Source organism: Scleropages formosus, chromosome 2, assembly GCF_900964775.1.
Source record: "Scleropages formosus chromosome 2, fSclFor1.1, whole genome shotgun sequence".
NCBI classification, from domain to species: domain Eukaryota; kingdom Metazoa; phylum Chordata; class Actinopteri; order Osteoglossiformes; family Osteoglossidae; genus Scleropages; species Scleropages formosus.
The window spans coordinates 15,345,833-15,368,625 of NC_041807.1; the positions used below are offsets into that span (position 1 = coordinate 15,345,833).

General features: G+C 51.3%; 1 protein-coding gene across 2 annotated transcripts in view; it reads left to right on the forward strand.

The window, feature by feature from the left end:
- Positions 1-22,281, forward strand: part of dock4b (dedicator of cytokinesis 4b) — an 89,508-nt gene extending 67,227 nt beyond the window's left edge. The window contains exons 29-52 of one of the 2 annotated variants that reach the window (XM_029246670.1): positions 1,723-1,823; positions 1,934-1,992; positions 2,561-2,709; positions 3,136-3,221; positions 3,440-3,466; positions 3,603-3,698; positions 3,888-3,948; positions 4,366-4,459; positions 4,601-4,749; positions 5,285-5,371; positions 5,467-5,571; positions 6,029-6,170; positions 7,861-8,027; positions 8,671-8,757; positions 9,353-9,529; positions 10,979-11,062; positions 11,536-11,655; positions 11,770-11,876; positions 12,769-12,889; positions 13,056-13,137; positions 13,603-13,712; positions 13,880-13,952; positions 17,718-17,779; positions 19,986-22,281. In XM_029246670.1, coding sequence (XP_029102503.1) covers positions 1,723-1,823; positions 1,934-1,992; positions 2,561-2,709; positions 3,136-3,221; positions 3,440-3,466; positions 3,603-3,698; positions 3,888-3,948; positions 4,366-4,459; positions 4,601-4,749; positions 5,285-5,371; positions 5,467-5,571; positions 6,029-6,170; positions 7,861-8,027; positions 8,671-8,757; positions 9,353-9,529; positions 10,979-11,062; positions 11,536-11,655; positions 11,770-11,876; positions 12,769-12,889; positions 13,056-13,137; positions 13,603-13,712; positions 13,880-13,952; positions 17,718-17,779; positions 19,986-20,420 — 2,781 coding nt within the window. In that variant the 3' untranslated portion in view covers positions 20,421-22,281. The remainder of the gene's footprint in view (positions 1-1,722; positions 1,824-1,933; positions 1,993-2,560; positions 2,710-3,135; positions 3,222-3,439; positions 3,467-3,602; positions 3,699-3,887; positions 3,949-4,365; positions 4,460-4,600; positions 4,750-5,284; positions 5,372-5,466; positions 5,572-6,028; positions 6,171-7,860; positions 8,028-8,670; positions 8,758-9,352; positions 9,530-10,978; positions 11,063-11,535; positions 11,656-11,769; positions 11,877-12,768; positions 12,890-13,055; positions 13,138-13,602; positions 13,713-13,879; positions 13,953-17,717; positions 17,780-19,985) is intronic. The other variant, XM_029246672.1, reaches the window with a different exon arrangement.
- The last annotated feature ends 512 nt before the right edge of the window (positions 22,282-22,793 follow it).

Sequence of the window (22,793 nt, forward strand, 5' to 3'; positions counted from 1 at the left end):
AAGCGGCGGGGATGAGAATCAGCACCTCCAAATCCGAGACCGTGGTCCTCAGTCGGAAGAAGGTGGATTGCCCCCTCCGGGTTAGGGGGGAGCTCCTCCCTCAAGTGGAGGAGTTTAAGTATCTCGGGGTCTTGTTCACGAATGAGGGAAAAATGGAGCAGCAGGTTGACGGACGGATCGGTGCGGCGTCCGCAGTAATGCGGTCATTGTGCTGGTCTGTTGTGGTGAAGAAGGAGCTGAGTCGTAAGGCGAAGCTCTCAATTTACTGGTCGATCGACGTTCCTACCCTCACCTATGGTCATGAACTCTGGATCATGACCGAAAGAATAAGATCGCGGATACAAGCGGCAGAAATGAATTTCCTCCGCAGAGTGGCTGGGCGCACCCTTAGGGATAGGGTGAGGAGCTCAGTCACCCGGGAGGAGCTCGGAGTAGAGCCGCTGCTCCTCCGCATCGAGAGGAGCCAGTTGAGGTGGCTCGGGCATCTGTTCCGGATGCCTCCTGGATGCCTCCCTGGGGAGGTGTTCCGGGCTTGTCCCACTGGGAGGAGGCCTCGGGGCAGACCCAGGACACGTTGGAGAGACTACGTCTCCCAGCTGGCCTAGGAACGCCTTGGGGTTCCCCCAGAGGAGCTGGAGGAGGTTTGCGGGGAGAGGGAAGTCTGGGGGGCTCTGCTTAGACTACTGCCCCCACAACCCGGTCCCGGATAAACGGAGGAAGATGGATGGATGGATGGATATATTATATTATATTACATTTCTTGGAGGGGGGTGTGGTGGCGCAGCGGGTTTGGCCGGGTCCTGCTCTCTGGTGGGTCTGGGGTTCGAGCCCTGCTTGGGGTGCCTTGTGATGGACTGGCTTCCCGTCTGGGGTGTGTTCCTCCCCTTTCCAGCCTTGTGCCCTGTGTTGCCGGGTAAGGCTCCGGTTTGCCGCGACCCCGCTTGGGACGAGCGGTTTCAGTGTGTGTGTGTGTGTGTGTGTGTGTGTGTGTGTGTGTGTGTGTGTGTGTGTGTGTGTGTGTGTGTGTTTCATTGGATTACACCTGTGTCCAGAGCAACTCTGAATGTTAGACTATGATTCCTCGGATAACCTTATTGAACAGCGCCCCTCTCTGTAGAGGTGACGGTCCTCTTTCGTCGTTTCCTCACTCCTGGAGTCAAAAATAAAACGGCGCCATAACTGGAGTGGCGCTCCAAGTAATGACATGTACACCTTGCTGCTGTTTTTTAGTCACAATGGAAAAAGTCAGGGAGATGTTATATTTAGCTTTTGCACACGATACACGTGTCTTATCACTCATTTAGCGCTCCCTCTGGGACTGCTCCACAGAAATTGCCGCTTTATCATGTTCTCCAGTCAGACAAGCCGCTTCGGAGAGATCTGGTTCGTTGCGCTTCCCTTGCGCTCCGGGTGACAGCCAGGGCAGGCGAGCAGGGCATCTCACGTTTGATCAGTGAGGAATGGTAATGCATCTTGAAGAATGTGTTACCTCCCGTTTGGCGAGGCCTGCTGGCTGGGGACAGAGAATTGGGCTCTGTGTGAAGTGTGAGTACGCTGTTAATGAGCGGCTAGCACTTCTGCCTCAGCGGTGAAGACTGAGAAACACCTTTGGCGCGCACACACACACACACACACACACACACACACACACACACACACACACGGCTCCTGCCTGTGCTTTGGAATGTGCCAGACCGAACTGTGTGCGTCTTCTCCTCCTAGGTGTGGGACTCGTACTTCTACCTTTCAGTGATCTTCATCAACCAGCCGTGTCTCCAGCTGGAGACCTTTGCCCCGTCGAAAAGGAAGAAAGTGCTGGAGAAGTGAGTCGTCAACGTCCACAGTCCAGCATGAGTCAGTCCTTAGTGTCCTTTAGCTGATTTCTTCATGCGTGGTTTTTTTTTTTTTTTTCCTCTCCTCCCTCTCTGCAAAGGTATGGTGACATGAGAGTAATGATGGGGTGCGAGATCTTCAGCATGTGGCAGAATTTGGGTAAGGGAAAATGTCTTTCTCGGATTAACAGACAAGATACCAGAAAGTAGTTTTGTTTGATTTTAGGATCCAGAAAAAAACGCTGAGATTGTCGCAGCATCTCCATGTCCAAGCATTTTTGGCCAAGGGCTGCAATAATTATGAATTGGTCTGAGGGCCGTGCATGTAAAAAAAAAAAAATCATTCCAAGTGCTGTGTGTTTGAATGTATAAGTGCCAGCTAGTCTAACCCTACTCCTGGCAACCACTTGGGTGGTTTTCCGGGCAGGGAAAGAATGAAAGTGGTCAGCGACATACGGAATTTTAAACGTCTACATTGAAAAATTAATTTTATTGCATTTAAGTACAGCGTGGGTCCAAGTACGCATCTAACTATTATCCTGAGATTCAGTAGAGTTTATGCAGTAGTATTTGTGGTGGGCGCGATATGTGTTAATTTTACGGATGTTCTTGCAGACTCCATTGCGGGAAACGGCGGGCTGCACGCGGCCCTCGGGCCGCACGTCGGACACCCCGATCGGTCACTCTAAGGCCCCGTTGATTCCCGTGTCCCCCTTTGTCCCTTCCAGGACAGCACAAGCTGAACTTCATCCCGGCCATGATCGGCCCCTTTCTGGAGGTCACCCTCGTTCCCCAGCCGGACCTCCGCAACGTCATGATCCCCATCTTTCACGACATGATGGACTGGGAGCAGAGGCGAAGCGGCAACTTCAAACAGGTGCCAACGGAGGAATGGGGTTCAACGGCTCCAGTCCTACACGCCTGGATGCTCGTCTTCAGCCAGCTGCTGTCTGTCGAAGCTGCCGGGCTCCTCCCGTGGGTTCTGACCGTGGAGCAATGCGCTGACCTGCTGGCAGTTTTAACTTTTACGTATTCCGTTGAGCGCACGTGACAGCAGCTAAGCACCCTTTATTTGTGTTGTTGCCTGGCAGATGCTCTGTTAAAAAATCAGAAATATATTAAGAACCTGGTGAAGGAGTAACAAGTAGATTTCCTACCTCGGGTTCAGTTAAACACCTTAAGTCTTGTTCCCTAATTATTTCGTTACCTGCGCCGTGAGGGGGGGGGTCGGAGCAACGGGCACCGCGTTCCTCCTCTCGGCTTTCCCCCCCGAACTCATCAGAGCGAGTTTGTCGCACGCCAGGTGGAGGCCAAGCTCATCGACAAGCTCGACGGCCTCATGTCGGAGGGCAAGGGGGACGAGACGTACCGCGAGCTCTTCAACAGCATGTGAGTCCCGGCGCCATTCGCTTCGCGCTCACGCACCTTTCGGCGCGAACGGCGATGTTGCATTTCATCAGCGCTCCGTTGTTACTGTCCGCCGTCCGTCTTGCTCTCCTCCCGCCTTTAATCTCGCGCTAACCACACTAACGCAGTACTTCACGCGCGAGTGCAGTTGCTATTAAAACACTAAACTGCCTTTATTCTGTCGATGCTTCCGGGACTAGAATTCCCCTGTTTGGACCGTACCCGAGGTAAGACGCTTGGCAAGGTGCCCGCTTGCGTGCGATTGTGTCTCAGTGCGTGTCTCCCTGCCGCTGATGACATGACTCTCTGTGTGTGTGTGTGTGTGTGTGTGTGTGTGTGTGTGTGTGTGTGTGTGTGTTTCAGCCTGCTGAAGAAGATCGAGCGGGAGACGTGGAGGGAAAGCGGCGTGTCTGTTATTGCCACGGTCACGCGCCTCATGGAAAGACTGCTGGACTACAGGTGCCACACACACACACACACACTCCGCGTCTGTCCACAAACATGGCGTTTTATCACTTTGCGTCACGCGCACATTCTTGCCGTCATGCTCTACGTCCCCTACTCCTCCCAGTGGGTTTACCTGGAATCTTCGGGTATGTGTGTGTCTCCGTCTCTCTGTCTGTCCGTCCGTCCGTCCGTCCGTCACAGGGACTGCATGAAGGTGGGCGAGGTGGACGGGAAGAAGATAGGCTGCACCGTGAGCCTGCTGGTCAGCAACTCTTCCTTTGCACTCTTTCTCATTGTGTCCCGGTCCGCTGAGACCCCTGATGAGCAGCGACGGGCTCCGAGGGCCCGTCTGAGAGATGCTCTCCACAGCGCCCCCCTCTGGCCGACAGCTGGTTTCTGTGCTCCAGCGCTGCCCGCCGGGTACATGCTGATCGCTGCGGCGGGCCGTTGCATCATCCACGTTCTGTCTAGCGCAACCATCGGTAGAAAAGCACATGACGAGCAAGCCCGCGGAATGCGTGAACGTCGTGCTTGCCTGCGCGCCTCCGTGTGTGCGTGTGTATCCCTGGACCGCTCCAGCCTCTCTGATGTTCTGCTCCCGCCAGCAGCGTTTCTACATTTGTGTGTTTTGCCACCTCCCCGATCCACCCCCCCCCCCCACCCCCCCTCACGTTTGCAGAACTTCTATAAAACGGAGCTGAACAAGGAGGAGATGTACATCCGCTACATCCACAAGCTGTATGACCTTCACCTGAAAGCGCAGAACTACACAGGTAAAAGGCCGAGCGCGTTTGCACGCGTGTCCCTGCGAGCATGGGCACGTCCGTGTGTCCGTGACAAAGAGCACCGGAGTAGCTCGTCTCCCGCAGTGACGCGGTGTTGTGTTTGCCGCCGCCCCCCTCCCCAACCCCCAGAGGCTGCCTACACGCTGCTGCTGTACGACGAGCTGCTGGAGTGGTCCGAGCGGCCGCTCCGCGAGTTCCTCAGCTACCCCATGCAGAGCGAGTGGCAGCGCAAGGAGTACCTGCACCTCACCATCATTCAGAACTTTGACCGTGGGAAGGTGAGCAGGTTCCGTGGGGAGCTGGGCGGACCCCGGTGTGGGCCCATGGAGGAGACCAGGCGTCGTCGGCCTCGCCAGGAGAAAAATAACGTTCTTTTAAATGGACTGGAATGACTGTCTGCCCTCAGTGACACTCTGTTTCTTTCTGCTCCTCTCTGCTCCATGCCATAACTGGGTACATATTCACAGCCATATGTGAGGAACACCACCAACGGAGCTGAAAACTGTAGGGTGGAACATTGTCCCATGTCCTTAATGAAAGGACAGGTCTGTTGTGAGCGGCGTAGACTCTGATGGATTCTTTGTCATCCACTGCCACCCAGTGGTAGAGCAGCTGTACTGTACCGTACTGCACTCTGCGGAAAAAAATGTGCGAAAATATCTCCGGGGTATAAAATGCCAGCAGGGAGAACTGTAATTCCTCTCTGCGAGGGATGATGACGATGATGATAGTGCTAAAAGCTGCGTGTAGCAGTTTAGTTTGTGGGGGTTGTAACAGATTGTTTGAATATGTCTTGATCCGTGTTATTTTCAGTGCTGGGAGAACGGCATCATTCTGTGCAGAGAGCTGGCAGACCAATACGAGGCCTACTACGACTACAGGAACCTGAGCAAGATGAGAGTGAGCCATTTCTCCTCGCCTCGCTCCTTATTTGTTAAAAGTCTGCGAGAACGCCTTGAATTTAGGATCGCACCCCGTCCTCTCGTGTTACGTAGATGACGGAGGCTTCGCTCTACGACAAAATCATGGAGCAGCAGCGTTTGGAGCCCGAGTTCTTCAGGGTCGGCTTCTACGGCAAGAAGTTCCCCTTCTTCCTGAGAGTAGGTGTCCGGCCTTCTTCCGCGAATCCTCATGACCGGTCATTCAAGTGAAATCGATTCGATTCTCCCGCAAGGAGGTCTTTGCGGTGCGTGAAAGTGACGCGCATCCAGCCGAGACGCATGCGGCGCCAAAGTAAAGACGACAACTTCCACTAGGTGGCGCCACAAACTGATTTTTGTGCTCTTTCCACATGTCATAATGGGTAGGATTGTGTGAAGTGTATGCAGACTGCAAACATGCCTTATTCCCCCCATAGTAGGATATATCGCTGGTGAGGTCTGGATTCATTTATAGCTCCTATGAGGATAATTTTATCACGGTGATTGTTTGTAATTTTCTTACAATAGCCTCGCAGTTGTTACTGTCAAATTGTACGGCGCAGAGAAAGGACGCGAGCCAGATTCGCTTTACGTTCGCCTTCTTCTGATCGCCGGCCCCGCCTCCGACCTCCCGCAGAACAAGGAGTTTGTGTGCCGCGGCCACGACTACGAGCGGTTAGAGGCCTTCCAGCAGCGCATGCTGAACGAGTTTCCGCACGCCATCGCCATGCAGCACGTCAACCTCCCCGACGAGACCATCTCCCAGGCGGAGGCCCAGTGTATCCTCCTGGCGGCGGTGTCCCCGACTACGCAAATGTGCTCTGCGTTTGTCCTCGTCGCAACTGTGCAGCTGAAGGGTCCGTTTCTCTCCGCTCCTTGAGCTGTCGCGGCCATTATTTTAGCCCTTCTTTTGCCGCGTCGGCCGAGACCGACGTTCCTTGGGCCGCGTGACGAGAGACGCGTGCGCTTTTTGTGCGAAGCTCGCGAAAAAAGCGGTCGGCAGACCTCTTGATTGCTGAATCGAGAGCGAACGATGACGTTGGGTCTGGGACACCGAGTACTGCGGTTAATGATGTGATGAAGAGGTGAAAAAGGCTACGGCTGCTGCCTTGAAGACGATGTCAGGAAAATTTGTTGCGGCACGTCTTTGAGAAGTTTCTCGAGCGCTCCAACACACACACACACACACACAGGATAATTTAGAGTCACCTGAAACACACATCTTTGGGGGGCTGGTAGGGGACAGAGACAGATGACCAGAGCACCCAGAACGAATCCATGTGAACACAGGGAGAACATGCACACTCTACACAGCCTGAGAGGGGGTTGAACCCACATCCGCTCGCTCAGCCCGGGCACCGGGAGGCACCAGCACTATCCGCTGTGCCACGATGCCACCGAGTTCAACCGCAGGGCGCTGGACTTAACCTGACAACATCTTCCGATAGGGTTCGGGCTGGACGGAACTGAAGCCAGTTGCTGTGATCTGAGGCTGCGGTGATTTATTCGTGTGACATTTTCCCAGTAGAGCGGCGATGTCATTCTTTGCGGCTTCACGGAACCGCATGCGGCCGCGTCCGGTTAGCTGCGTAAAGGTGCAGCCGCCATTTAAGCTGGCGACCCCGATACGAACGAAGGGTAGAGGGTGAGAGGGTAAGACCCGTTTGAGGAGCTGACCTGAGACGCTTGTCAGTTTGTCCTCGGTGGATTGGAACGGACAGGACTTATTGCGGAGCGCAGGTGCTCCGCATCTCCGTCCTTGTCCAAAGCGTGCCAGCGTGGGCCCCTGCTGCACTCAGCGTGCGGATCTGCGTGGCGCATCCGTTTTGGCACAGTCTGGCCCGGCGAACCGAACAGAGCTGACGCGCGTGGGAGCGCGGGCAGCTGCGCCATCGGGCACCGCTGCCGCACAGCCGATGGCAGAGGGACGCGCGCCGGCGGCTGAGTTTCAGCACCCAGGACAAGCGGCGGAGGCCTTTCCTCCTCCGTCCAATACGAACTGAGACGTTGCGTATTCGTGCCCGTAAGTATTTGATTTTGAGCTGCCGGAAGACAAATTGCAGCGTCAACTTAATTAATGACCTCATTAACGCGTGAAAGGAGCCACTCGTTCTAGATGCTTTTTTGTGGTGTATAGACCCAAGGCGTTCCTTTTTTTTTTTTTTTTCTCTCTTTTCAATCGCAGTCATTATTTGCAAAATGTTTCCAAGCGCCGTTGTAGTTATCGTCCACCTGCGCAGCGCAGAGGGAGGATGCGGCTCAAAATCTTTACGTTCGCTCACCGATAACGGCAAAATCGGCCCAAGTAGCAAGGTAGACATTTACGCACGCTTTATCACGTAAGCTTTGACAGCATATGGCACGAAAAATGTGTAGTCATCAAAAAAAAAAAATACAGAAATGCAGGCTGAACTGTTGTCGGAGTTTTTTTTTTTTTTTTTTTTTTGGCCTTGACCGGAACTGATGTAGACTTGCAGATCTACGCCGTGAGCCCGGTCCCCGAGGCTCAGGATGTGCTGCAGAGGGACGGGGTGCCCGACAGCATCAAGAGCTTCTACAAGGTCAACCACATCTGGAGGTTCCGTTACGACCGGCCCTTCCACAAGGGCACCAAGGACAAGGAGAACGAGTTCAAGGTACGGGCCCGTGTCGGCTCTCCGACGCCACCCGGGGCTCGGGTGAGCCCAGGTGAGCTGTGACTAGAAGGGAGCATCCGAGGCGAAGTTCTCCCGGAGGGCTGTGCCGTGTGCCGTGTCATTTGTCTCCGCTCTCGGCGGGTATCCGATCTCAAACGGAAAACGGAAAAAGGACGGTCTCCCCTGAAGGGCTGCGCGTGCGCAGGTTGCTTTTCAGCGGATTTCGTTTGAAAGGCAGCGATGCTTGATGCGCATTATGCCAGTACAAACAGATTTACGCATTGCTCTTAATTTGGCGTAATCCTGCAATAACGGAATGACCTCTTGCGTCCCGAGACTCCCGCGCTTTGAAAAAGGCGACGCAATACAGTAATGCGTCGTCCTCTCAGTAATTTATTCCTTCGCCGTACATCCTTTTTATGTAAACATTACAGTGTGTGCCCACTGCTGTTAAATCAGCATTAGAGAGACCGTGAAGAGGTTTACTGTTTGTTTTCGGGGGGGCGGGCAGGGCAGTGGGTTCAGATCTTTACAGTTTTATATGTGTGCAAATTAATGCATAAATCTTTATGTCTCTGTGTGTGTGTGTGTGTGTGTGTGTGTGTGTGTGTGTGTGTGTGTGTGTGTGTGTGTGTGTCTGCAGAGCCTGTGGGTGGAGCGGACCACGCTGACGCTGGTACAAAGTCTGCCAGGCATTTCCCGCTGGTTTGAAGTGGAGAAACGCGAAGTTGTGAGTTTTTAATTGTTATTTTTTGCCATTAACGTCAGCGTCGTCTATTTCGGAAATATGCAAATTCCAGTTTACGCTTTTTTTTTTTTTTTTTTTTTTTTTTTTTTTTGCGTTTGCTTTTCTTTTCTACATTTGTGTTACTGGACTTTTTAGCGGAGCGGTAAAGGTTGACTTCCTCTCTCCAGGGTATAACTTCAGCAGCACAGGGTTTGCATTTGTTCGTTTCCTGGGAACAAGCTCAGCTCATTAAATACGCCACCTGTAGCCCCAGCCGTTACATTAGAGCGCCTTCTGTCGCGCTTACGCAACAAGTCCTGGGACGCTCTTTGGGACCCCTGCGAACGGGTAACGGTCTCGGACCGCTTTGTCTGCGATGCCGAAGGTGACGGTCTGCCGACCCCCTTGCCGATGCAGTACGCGCACCGCATCTCCAGTAAGCTGCGGTTTCTATCGCTGCCGATGCATCGCTTTCTCCCCGGGTCGTTTCATTTCGTTTCGAAGGCCCTGCAAATACCCGGCGGAACGCTTCCGAAAAGCACGCACGAGTTAGATGAGAAGTGCATTTTTGCCTCCGTGTGCCGTTCCTCCCTCCCAGATGGAGGTGAGCCCTCTGGAGAACGCCATCGAGGTTCTGGAGAACAAAAACCTGCAGCTGCGCAGCCTGATCGCGCAGTGCCAGGCCCGGCAAATGCACAACATCAACCCCCTCACCATGTGCCTGAATGGAGTCATCGATGCTGCTGTCAACGGGGGGCTTGCCCGCTACCAGGAGGTAAGTCCCACCCGAACCCCTCCCGGCCCCTGTTCGTGCCCTTTCGCTATATCCGACAAAAGCCGTCTTCGCGGCGGGCACGGTGCGATGCCCGTAACTTTGGGACGCAGCTGAACGCGCTTCGACTTCGGGGCTTCTGTGGTCACGTGGCCCCGGGGCGCGTCGGGTGGGCTCGGAACACGTCTGTATGGAGACGTGCGCCCGCCGCTCCCGGCCCCCAGCTCCATGCCCGTTCCCAGATAACGGGGATTGCCGCCATCAGCTGGCTGGTTAGAGGCCTGCTGGGTAGCGGTTTATGCAGGAGGCAACGTTACAACCCATGTGTTGGCTCCTATTCCGTACCAGCAGGAATTGACTCCGAAATATCATTTATTCCGCAGCGATTCTGACAATTGTCAGTCGAAAGCATTACAAGAAAGGCGTAAGTCAATTACGGTTCGATATCTGATAACGTAAATGGCGTTAATGCCCATTGCACCGCAATGAGGGAAGCAGACAGAGGACTAACTTTCAGATTTATACTTGCAATTTCCCTTTGTCCCCAAGGGAGAGACCGACTCTTCTTTTCTTTTATTAGAGAAATCTTGTTATTCTCCTCTGCAGTTTTCTACTTATCTGCCGCTTTATTCGACACTAAGGGTTTTGCTGCTTTTTCCAAATCCAACAAAGGCTCGGTTCTTAGGGGACCCGAGTTGCTTTGAATAATCAATTTACTCACATCCCGATTTCCTTTTAAAAAAACTCTCAATTTTGGAATTCCTGCCATTCACGAGGAGAAAAATGATTATTACCGATTAATTCCCGTGGAACCTCTGTGGGGAAAAGTAGTAAGACCCCTCGCCGATAAACACCGCGTCTTCATCGCAATAATGCTTTTCCTCAGCCGCCTTTTTACACCTTTCTCGTGCGACATCTAAGTATTTGTTCGGCGCCATTGGGGGCGATCAGCTGCGCAATGACATTACAGCGATCGTTTCGCTCTGCCTCGTAGTGTCTTTCTTTGCATTGTAACCAGTCTGCTTGCTGTGGTGTTGCGAGTGACCAGAAACACGAAGGGCAAAGCGCTGCGATTAAAACCCGTACAAGAAATAATAAACGGAAACGCGCTGCTGCCAAACTTCGTCTGTGTTTCGATCGGGTGGACGGGACGCTTTTCCAAGATGAGCGCGGTCGTTTACTTCGTTCCCATCGATGCGGTGTCACCAGGGAAGCGGTCGTTATGGGAAGCGGAGATTTGCGGAAAAGGAGAGGAAACGGCAAGACGGCACTGAGCACTTGAGCCAAAAAGTATCGGAAGCCTGTAGCTTTCCGTGTCCTCGCGTGACCCTGGGTTTATGAATATTTCAGACCCGTTTGCAGGAACAGGGCGCTCGCTGTTGTCACCGAACAGCTGTGACACGGGAGCGTGATTCGGTCGCACAGCGAGACGGTGCTTCCCTTCTCCCGCAGGCCTTCTTCGCAAAGGAATACGTGGCTAGTCACCCCGAGGACTGCGACAAGATCGGCCGACTGCGGGAGCTCATGTTTGAGCAGGTGAGCATCAAGGAGCTGCGCGCTACAGCACAGGTTCTAGCCTTTACCCGAGGGACTTTAAGGGTTATTTTAAGCCCCACCTTCAGAACTCTTCTGCATTTACTGTACCGCAGACAGCGTAAACGTGATTAGAAAATGAGTATGTGTGTGTAAGGGGGGTGCGGGGTTGCAATGAATTTGCCCAGGTCCTGCTCTCCGGTGGGTCTGGGGTTTGAGTCCCGCTGGGGGTGCCTTGCGATGGACTGGCGTCCCATCCTGGGTGTGTCCCCTCCCCCTCCGGCCTCACACCCTGAGTTGCTGGGTAGGCTCCGGCTCCCCCGCGACCCCGTATGGGACAACTGGTTCTGAAAATGTGTGTGTGTGTGTGTGTGTGTGTGTGTGTGTGTGTGTGTGTGTGTAATAGTGAACTGGACGCTGTGAGAATTCCAGGTTTCCTACCCCAGGGTGCAGCACTAGTAAGGTGTCTTTCACAGGCCCATATCCTGGAATTCGGCCTGGCCGTTCACGAGAAGTTTGTGCCGCAAGACATGCGGCCGTTGCATAAGAAGCTGGTGGATCAGTTTCATCTGATGAAGTCAAGTCTGGGGATACAAGTGAGTCTCTGTCCCCGGATCTGTTAAAGAAATGGATTGAAATATAAATGAGCAGAGTTTGAGGAGCTGCTGGTGCTAGAGGTATTCTCCCAGTCTTCCTGCCTTTTTCATCAGGAGTGCCCGGCCTACATGCCCTTTGCCAACGGAAGCCCACGGACCTGCAGGAACTCGGTGCCCAACCTCATCAGCCCCGATGGTGTGCGGGTGGTGGCGAGACGCAGGTGAGCGTATTCTCTCTAATACCATCTCCAGCTGCGATTCCACCTCGCGTAAAGGTTTCACCACTGTTGTCTGACCATGGGAAGAAGGCTCAGGGATGTGGTTTGACTCCAGTCCCAAAGGAAAGAGGCATCACTGTGCAAATTATCATGGAACTGCCTGATATGCAAGTCCAATTCAGAGGAGGCTGAACAACAAGAGAAATTTGAGGTCATGGTGAAGATATGAAAGTAGCTGACAGCTTCTAACCCTTAGGGTCAATAATCAACAGCAAGGAATCTAGCCATTACACCTTGGCAGTAGCGCAGTGAAAGATCCGGAAAAGGTCCTCCGATGTGCTGACATAGCCAAAAGAATGAAGATTAGGATTGTTCAAACAATGGTATTTTCTGTAATGTATGGGTGTAAAAGCTGGACATTGAAGAAGTAGGATAGGAAAAACATGGTCTGTGTTGAAGGACATTTATACACACCACATACAGCCAGAAAAACAAGCAGATGGACCTTAGCAGGAAAACTTGGGGCTTATAATGCTTGGAAAAGTTGTAGGAAAAACCAGAAGTGGATAACCAGCAAGCAGATGGATGGACTCAATCACAATGACAGTGGAGCAGATGGATAGACACCCCTCTCAACCCTGAGGACGCAATGCTGGGACAAAACATCCTGAAAGTGCTCTATTTATGTGGCTTTCAAGAATCGACGCTGACCTGGCAGCGCTTGAGTGTTTTGTTACCAGAGTCGCCTTGTTTTCTCTTGTATCTTCTGAACCTGGACACAAAGTCCTACAATTTGACAGGAAGAAAATATTGCCACCAAATTTTTAGCCTTAGTGCAACCTTCGTTTTCAAAATTCCATATTTAACTTCACTCCGTTCTTTGCTGTGCTGCCAGTCCGCTCAGTTACCCGGCCATCAACCGGTACTCGTCCTCCTCGCTGTCATCCCAAGCCTCCAACGAAGTGAGCAACATCACGGGCCAGTCGGAGAGCTCGGACGAGGTCTTCAACATGCAGGTAGCACCGGAAACCACTTCCACAGCTCATTTGCTGTGAATGTGAATTGTGATACGATATAAATAATTTTTAAGCTAATAATTTAGAATGAATGTAAAGGTTGAAAATGATGAACAATAAGCATTTCCCAGAGGTTTTTTTTTTTTTTTTTTTTTTAAATCTGCAGCCGAGCCCGTCTACCTCAAGCCTCAGCTCCAATCATTCTGCCTCTCCCAATGTGACCAGCTCTGCCCCATCCAGCGCCAGAGGTCAGCATCCAGTGAGCACGCTGCACTGTAGTCCGACGCCACCTCCGATCGCTGATCATAAAAGAAAATATATGAAGACGTTTATGGCGGCACACGCTCTTCCTTTGGCAGATCCCTATAATCGAGGGGCCACCGTAAAGTGCTGTAAGGCTATAAAGTGTTTGTAAAATAAGTGGAAACTAATTCCTAAATTGCCTGCGTGAAATCCATCCCGGAGCCATTCTCCACTAATCGGAGCAATCGAATCCAGTCCAGCTGGCTGCGGTGGGGGGTGGGGGGCTGCTTACGGTGCTCTGTTCTGCTGGGTTTTCTCTCCGATGGGCGGCGTGTAAATGTGCAGCACGTGGAACGTGGAGGCGTGAGTTCTGGGCTGGTAGGTGGAGGTCTGTATATTCTTGATTCTGGGCTGACGAGCAGAGGTCCTGCATTACACGTCACCATGGTAACTCTCGCCCCCACCATCAGGTTCGCCTCTGCTGTCTGACAAACACAAGCATTCGAGGGAGAACGCCTGCCTCTCGCCCCGGGACAGACCCTGCAGCGCCATGTACCCCAACCCCCTGGACCCTGCACAGGTGCCTGCGTTTGTGTGCGACCGCATTCCAGTGAATTTGCAGTGGCGTTCGCGAGAGTGCAGCGCACAGATTCCTTGAGCCCACGTTAGGCTGTTGCAGTCCGATCGTGAAAGTTATTTAGTGACGCCGGCGGACGCGTCTCATTCCTTTTCCTCTCGTCTCAGCAGCAGGTGCTCCCGCGTCCCGTGGGGGAGACGGCATTGCCACGGAGTGACCCCAATCTCTCGGCGCCAGAGAAAGGTACGGGAGCTCCGCGTCCTCTCCAAAACCGAGCGCTTATTTGCTTATTTCCCCCTTCAACAGGCAACTGTGTTTCTTAGGAGCGACTGCTCTCCAGGCAACATGTACAGCGATTGGATGTAGCGTCACGGGGGAAACGGTTTCCTGGGAAACGGACGTGCTCCGCTCCAAAGCGGTCCTTAGTTTCCAAGTACGCCGAACGCACCAGACGTGACGCAGCTTCACTCCGATGCCGAGCGGTGTTTGGGCCCGGACTTCAGAGTCAAAGTATCTCATTTTAAATAATAACGCAGCCATGCTGGGGTGCAATGTGTTGCAGGCAACTCAGACCTCTATTAACCTTGGATGATTTATCATTTAAAATAATTTCTTAGGCCAGCCGAAGAAACACAAATACAGCTCAGAGCTCAGCTGGAAGTGGTGTTATTTGACTGTCAGAGGCTTTATTTTTTGAGAGAGGAAAGGGCTCAGTGGCCCAGTTCAATTTTCATCTCAGTCTTGATGATAATTAGGACAACTCCGGATTACATTTGTGCCAAAATAAGGAAGAATCTCGCTTTGATCATTCTGCTTTTAAACCGATTGCTGTGTTCCACAACACGCAGTGAGTAAAGATGCTCAGTTGAAGGGTTGCGTTTATATTTTAGGGCAGTATTCACGGACAGACGTCAAATAAACGACAAAAAAAGTAGCTTAGAATTCCGGCGTCGCTCGGAAAGCACATTCCGAACCTTGCTCTTTGATCTGCTCTACATTGGAGTTTTGAAGAAAGACGCGACTTCAGAAATGCGGCATCATTTCGGAGAAAAAGAAAACCACGGACACATTGCGTTTACGTGAGGATTTCGTCGTGGAGGTGGATCGCAGTCACTGTGAGAAGTTCTTCGTATGCAGCGTCTGCCCTGCGCTCCAGGGATTACGAGTTGAAGAAGTGATGTTTAGTTTCTGTAACTTCTGTTCGTTGGAAATTTTGGAGTAGATGCACGGCCTACGGAAGCATTCGTAATAACCAGTTTGGGCTGCGAGTTGAGTTCCTCTTTAAGATGACCCTGATGACGCCGTTGCGTTGTCTGAAGCTGCATTAGGACGGAAGAGGACAGGACACTTTATTAATCCCTGCAGGGAAAGTCACACACAGGAGCTCCACATGACGCACGTCACGGGGGCAGCCGGTAGCGGAGCGGTTAGAGCTGCTGCCTTTGGATCCAAAGGTCGCAGGTTCGATTGCCCCCTCCGGCTGTAGTGCCCTTGAGCAAGGTACTTACCCTGAATTACTCCAGCAACATTACCCAGCTGTATAAATGTGTAAATAATTGTAACCTCAACCCCGTGAGTTGCTTTGCAGAAAAGCATCAGCTAAACGAATAAATGTAAACATATCAAAGTTCAATTATATTGACAATACAATAAATGACCAAATAACTGGAAAAAAAAATGGCAATCAACCTTAACAAATGTACTAGAACCACATTCCTGTTGCTTTTCTCCAAAGCATCTTACACTCTGAAGTTACCTACAGTTATTTTCACATTTATGCAGCTACCCAGCTTTACCGGAGCAGTTCAGTTTTTGTGGTAAGGGTGGGTATGGAAGTGGTTTATCCTTACCTTTTCCCTGGGGACAGAATTTTAGGTTGTATTTGAACCTGCGCTCTTGGAATCCGGAAGGCAGCGGCTCTGTACTCTACGACATGAGCTGCCCCAACACAGTGCCTTCTAGCGCACCCCTCCGCATCACCTCGCGATCAGCCAAAAGAGCCTTTGTGCACCGCAACCGAACTATCCGGTGACTAAAGGAGTTGACGGCGACCACCTCTTGGAGGATTATGAGCCATTATCCATAATGGACTCAAACTCACCCTCATCCTGGCCTCTTGGGGTCACACAAACATTGGCTGAAGCCACTTGTCCCAAGTGGGGTCATGGCAAACCGGAACCTAACCCAGCAACACAGGGCGTAAGGCTGGAGGGGGAGGGGACACCCAGGATAGGACACCAGTCCATCGCAAGGCACCCGAAGCAGGACTCAAACAGCAGGCTCACCAGGGAGCAGGACCCGGCTAAACCTGCCACGCCCCCTCTGGGGTCACACCCAAGACACAGTCTGATTTCTTTACCAGCTTGTCGAGTCCGCAGATCTCGCCAGTGGAGATGTTTCCCCCACAGCGCACAACAGCGTAAAAGAAGACGCTGGCAACTACAACGTGGAAGAATATTTGCAGAATATTTGCAGCACGTGCAAAACGACCTCCAAAAACATCCACAAACGACGCATCGCAGAGTGGTATTTGAAGTCGGAGGCGTAGTTCCCTGGGACGTATCTCTGTTGCTGAGCGCCGCATCGCGGACATCATTCACCTCAACTGTAGGCCTGATGCGGAGGAAAACATTGTTCTGCGAATGAATGTATGGTACAGAAAGTGAAAGGATTACAGACGTGTAACAATGGAAAGACTGATGTAAGAGTTAATTAAGCGTGTAGGAGTTGAAAGTCAAATCGCTGTAGTATTTTCACCAGTCTAGACAAACTCTTTCAAGGGCAAAAGACGCGTTTGTCTGAGCTCTTTCTCCGTTGCAGAAATGGGCCGCGTTTTCCCATTTATATCTTTCACGTTGAATTGATGAATTCCACCCCAGTAGCTGGAGCTGAGGCAGCACAATGGAAGTTAGCACGCAGTTTTGACCCCCTTCCCCTCCTAGGCCACTGTCGAGTCGGCAGCGTACGTTGCGCCGAGTTGAATTCGGTTGAATGGTTTTCCTGGTAAGAGAGGGTACGGAAATGGTTGACCGCTGCCTTTTTCCACGAATGTTTTTGGATTGCGAACAGGGGAAGAACGGAAGGATTCGAACCTACACCTCCACGCGCAGCTCGGGCACCGCGAGGCATCGGTATTGCCCGGTCGGAAATGACTGCGCTCCTTTCGGCTGCAACGTGCGCCCACGTTACTTGGACACGTTGTATCCGTGCACGATGTTTTCGCTACAGGCTCCACCTGGTGCCCGTCGCACCTGTACGTCGAGCGCCGTCTCAGGCTCCCATCCAGGTCTCCAGTCTGGTTGGCGGCATGTTGTAAAACGCTACTCGTTACCCGTAGCGTCTCCGCTTCATGGATTTACCGCTTACTCTCGTTGTTACACCTTTAAAACAGTCGGGGAATTACCGAGTGTTTCTCAAGCAATCTTTTTTTTTTTTTTTTTTTTAAATTTGTTGTCAACTTAATTGACCAGAGGTGGAACTTTAAGAATAATCAGATCGAAGCGCTGGGAGATAAAAACATTTAGCCAGAAGCAGTTCCGGGCATTTTATTCCCTTTATTTTAGCTTTTAACATTAATCCCAGTGTTTGCCAAGTGAAATCAGCATTCTTAGTCAGTCTTTTCCTTTATTATTTTTTTTCTTACTGCCTCCGGGCATCATTAATTCCCCAATCAAGAGAAAAGTCGACTGTAAGCTGGGCAGTGAGAAGTTGGTCTATCCCCCAACCAAACTCCCACAGCCTTCTACTTCCGTATGATGAGCCGGCGCTCCTTGTTTATGAGCGATGGAGATGTTTCAAAATGCACCCCACCCCACCCCACCGTACCCAGATCTTTACTTGTGAGTGCAGCACAGTAACTTGCCTTAGAAGAAAGACGAAGTTTAGGGCATGAACCGATGCTAAGGGTGCATTTTCCCAACATGAGCAATACACCAGTCTCCTTCTGAGGATCTAATGCCATGATGTTTCATTAGTTATTGTTCATGTTTGTGGTTTTGCTCTGAACAGGTTCTCCAGCCAGGAACCTGAGGTCACTCTCCCCAGTGCCCACGCCTAGGTCTCCCCAAAAGGTTTGTACTCTTCGCCGTGACCTCCTTCCTCCTCCTGAACGGCTTCCCGCAGCTCTCGCTCATTGCACATGCTATAAACGGTGAGTGGAGGTACCAAGGCCTGTCAGCTCACCTCCAGGAGGCTGACCTACATGTGGGTCGTGACCCAGTCCCGCTACTGACAGCCGTCCCCCATCCCGAGCCTTCCGGGGCTCCCCCTTCCACAGCTGGGCCCCCGTCTTCAGTGCCGGCAGCCAAGTGCGGCGCCCAGGAGGCCGAGCTTTTTGGGAAGGAACACATATGGCTCATATGGCCTCCTGGAACTTCACAGGAACGGGCACAAGACGGAGCAAATTTTACACAAAGTAATTACAGACGAGCTTCAAAAATACAGCACTGCCTTGCAAAGTAATCAAGCAACGGAACGCGCAGAAGTAACGAGCGTTTGATTTTTGAACCGCTGCCCGTTGCTGGCGCAGGAGGAAAAGAAGCCTTTCTGACTCGTCGCGCCGAGTTAAATTTGTCGTAAGCGCGCATTACGCCGACCCGCGCTGCCCTCGGTAAACAGCGGCCTTTGAAAATTCCCTGTAGGAAGCGCGGGGTAGAGCATGCTAATGAGCGGCACGACGAGCGCCGCTTTAGGGCCAACGTAACGATTTCCGACCCGGTCTCGTTTCAGCAACGCTGAGACCCCGTCACCAGCCAGTGTCGAATCCCGTCGCGAGCCCTGTTATCGGACCTCCTTGTCACCTGTGCCCTGCGGTGCAAAGTGATTCTCCCCGCGGCTCCCGTCTCTCGCGTCACGCCGCTAATGAGGCACATGCGGCGCGGCACACCGGAGGGCTCACTAAATCTGCTTAACTGCTCTCCACCAGACTAAACCGACTGCACCGGCAGCACCGTGTTAATTCTCTCGAGTCGCGCAAACGGCCCTCGGCACAACCGGCGTGTTCTTCAGCGAGACAAGTCCACGCGGACGCACGTTTCCTAATGCGAGTCGCATCCTGGCGGCTCGGCGGGGTTACCGTGACCTTGCGTGCGCTGCGCTCGCAGCTCTGTCTGCGGCGCGTTCCCAGAAGCCTGCCCTGCGGGATGCTCTCTGTCTTTCTCCACGGCCCCGATCAGATGTTGCGAAGCCCTCCCGTAATTGGCTGTTTGTGTTCCAGGCGCACAGTGTGCGGTCAGTGGGCCGGGACCGCGGGGTAGGCAGCTCTTCGACCACCTTGGGGGAAAAAAAAAAAAAACCCCTAACTGTTGCTGAAAAACAGACATTCCCTTTACGCTGTGCTCTTAGCGCAAGGATCCACACTGGCTACCCTGGGCCCACACAAACATGTCTGGGGTGAGAGTCTGCTTGGCAGGAATGATGGACTTAGCAAAGGAAAGAGGACCGCTGTAAGCACACTTACCGTTTCTGCGTCCGTCCTGATCGTTTCAAAACCGATTAAATTGTTCTGTGGGAATCGGTCGGAACCGCTGACAGATGACAATCCCTTATTTATGTATTTACTCAAACATCTTCATATTCGGCAAAGCAAAATTAATTTTTGTTTTCAGCCTCCGTTTAGGTGGATTATTTAAAAGAAAGCCAAGTGTGGTGTTCATTAAGCACGCGATTACAGAAGAGAATGACGTAGTAATGACTGCAGTTCCCTTAAATCTGTGCTGCGGAGTTCTCTGTAACCGTAACTCTAACCCAACCCCCTGCTGCTATGAATCACTCACTAATACCGTTCCTCTACTGGTAACTTTACTGCCCCCTACTCCTCCACCTCCACCCCCGCTCCCTTCTCTGAGCTTCCCCTCCCGCTGCTGCCATTGGCTTCCGCTCTCATCCGCACTGTTTTTCCACTTACTTTTGTTAACTGCTTGTCCAGCTTAGGGTCACAGTAGTCTGGAGCCTATCCCAGAATCACTGAGTGCAAGTGTAAGGCTGGGGTTTGGGGGTTACTGTTTCACAGAGTAGCCACACGTGCGTGCGCACACACCCATTTACACACTACCTCCAATTTACCATCACTGGCTCATCTGGCTTGCAATGTCTTTGGACTGTGGAAGGAAACCAGAGCACCTGGGGGAAGCCCACATAGACACAGGGAGGACATGCAAACTCCACACAGACAGAGCTGGATTGTGACGCAACGGTGCTACCTGCTGCACCGCCGTGCCGCCCTTGCACTCTTTCGATAGAGTTTAATTGTCTAACGTTGGTGCCCATCTCCCACAGAGCTCTGTGCCCCCCTTCACGCCCTCCCCAACTGAGTGCCAGTCAGGTGGGCTGGTGTCCAACTCTCCAGTTCTGTCGGGCAGCTACAGCAGCGGCATCTCATCGCTCAGCCGCTGTAGCGTGTCGGACGCCTCAGGCCTGGAAGCCCCTCCCCCCGGCGACCCGACCGCACTCACCAGCTCTGTGTCCAGCGGCTCGGACGAACTCCTGCGCAGGGAGAACAAGACCCCGCCGCCCTACAGCGTGTACGAGCGCACCAACCCGCGTCGCCTCGTCCCCCTGCCCCACAGCCTGTCCATCCCCCCCGGCACAGACCCCCCTGCCCTCCCACCCAAACCCAGCCAGCTACGTGCTGGCAGGCTGGACTCGGAGCCCCGGCGAGGCGAGCAGGCCCCCCGGCCCAGACCTCTGCCGAGGAAAGTGTCGCAGCTATAGCGCCGCCTGCTGACCACCCTGGCACGTTTTGCACTCAAAACTTTCTGGTTTGGTGATTCCAAGTTTGTAAAGATACAAAGGAAAGAGATTTTAAAATCTGAATTTTTTTTTTTTTTTTTTTTTTTTTTTTTTTAAAGCCGTCGTTCAGTTCACTACTTTAGCCTCCACCTTTCGGTCTTGCTGGGTCCACGTCAGAAAACGCTCAAGGCTCTGTAAATATACTCGACGTATTTCCGTTAACGTAACGATCACCAACGCGTGTAAATATCGAATTGAAATCGCATTTGTTTGCCTTAAAAATGAAACCTACAATCTCCACGTTGGAACTAGTCTTTACTGTCAGTAGATGGTAAAAAGGTGCTCAGTGTTTCCTGCCTGTTTTCTAAGTACAGCTCAGTACCTAACCCTTCCCTGCCTCAAGTTTAGATGTATGAAATCTGCAGGGGTTTCCAAAGTACTGTGCCAAAGGAACATGAATAGTGTGTGTGTATTCCAATCTGGCGTGCTCTCTCTCTCTCTCTCTCTCTCTCTCTCTCTCTCACACACTCACACTCACACACACACACACACACACTTACTTTTGTATAGCTTAACTATTCCATGACGTATGAACGCCCTACAAGGTGTACAAGGCACAGCTGAATTTTTCCACTTAGAGTACAGGGAGTTTGCTTGCATGGGGCCTGTACAGAGCAATAGAAGCACAGTAGTTTTGGGGGGTGGGGTCATAAATAGGCAAAGCACAAAGTGCAAGAACGCTTCAACGGGACTGAAAACGAATCATCTGCTCATGGGGTGATCCGTTTCTGACCAGCGAGGGCATTAGCACATGTGCTGCGTGAGGATGCATCCAGTACGTGTCATAAATCTTATTTATTGTGATGTCAGTGTAGCCTGGCAAAGCCCTGCACTCCGGAGGGCCCCTGTTCCGATAGCCACGGAATTCCGTTCGTTCAACCTGCAAAGCGGTGTTTCCCGTGAAGAAACGTTTAGTTACGTGTTTGTACGGCCGAACATTTTTTTAGACCGTTTTTCTAAAGAGTTTCGCATAGAGAAGTGATCTCTGACTTGGTGTTCTTTAAACGGTGTCAGTTTTATAGTCCCCATGGAGCTCCGGGCCCGTGGTTCAAAAATATTTTTATTCTAAAAAAAAAAAAAAATTGTTTTGTAAGACATTTGTGGACAATATTGATAGATTCATTGACATTTTTCTTCCCCCCCCTCCGAAATTAACCACGATGTTGATTTTGTTTCACTTTTTATATTCTTTGTGAATTTGGGATTTAAATATTTCCATGAATATGTATTTGTGAAAATGTAAATTACAACATGAGATTGCTATGAGTATGCTAAAATATCTTGTTGAATACAAATATTGTACATAGCGCATTTTTAACAGTGTAGCCATATGAATTTACGGCTTTGAATGTTGCAAGGAAAAACGTAAAATAAATGTTTAATATCTATGTTTCAGTGACTGTAGATAAGGAAAAGTGATGCAGAATCAGATCAAATTCATGTGCTTAAATACAAACCCAACCGAATAAAAACATTTTAAAACATTTTTGAATAAACTTAACTTTAGATGTATTCTTTGTCAGTAAGTTAAGATGAAATTTTATTTTATCATATTTTATGGCACTTTATTCAAGATGTAGAGAATGTGCTTGTTTTTCTCGGTTGCTATATGGACGGATTACACTAAATGCAGTTTGTGAGTCATTTTACACAGAACTTTTTGAAATTGTAACATAAGTACAAATATACAAATGTATTCATTTTCCATGTCCTTGATGCAATGTTTTTTGCAAGGCTGCATAACTGGGCTTAAGTTATTCTAACAATCAAATCACAAATAAAATTAACTGGAATGAAGTTCTGTACTTACGCAAGTGTGTCGTTTCACTGGATTGCAGGAGAGGAGTCGAGTTTGCGACACTTTTTTCCAGCTTTAGTCTACATCTGTTGGATCAAAATGTTCAGCCAGTTAGTGGTTCTTCAGCAGAAACGGAATGCATTTCTGTAACTCGTTCAACAGCCCTTTTAGCGTACCTACTCTCTGGTTTCTGGTTTCCATGTGAACACTTTCCGGCGTATCGGTGGTCAGCAGAAAGGCGGGAATAACTGCCGGCCGCATGACTGACTCCGCCGGGCTTTCGCAGCGACGCAAGTCGTGTTTAAGATCCATTTCTCGCAACTTGGCATGGTAAATTCCTGCACTGCCTTTCCTGGGCAGAGCTAGTCCTACGTGAGTGACGTGCCTTTTGCTGAGAAGCGGGATATCCGAATCGGTCATGCTCTCTCGAACCAAATAGAGGCCAGCGCCTCTTTCAAAGTGCTCTCTTTTGCAACCAGACTCACTCGATGTCATGC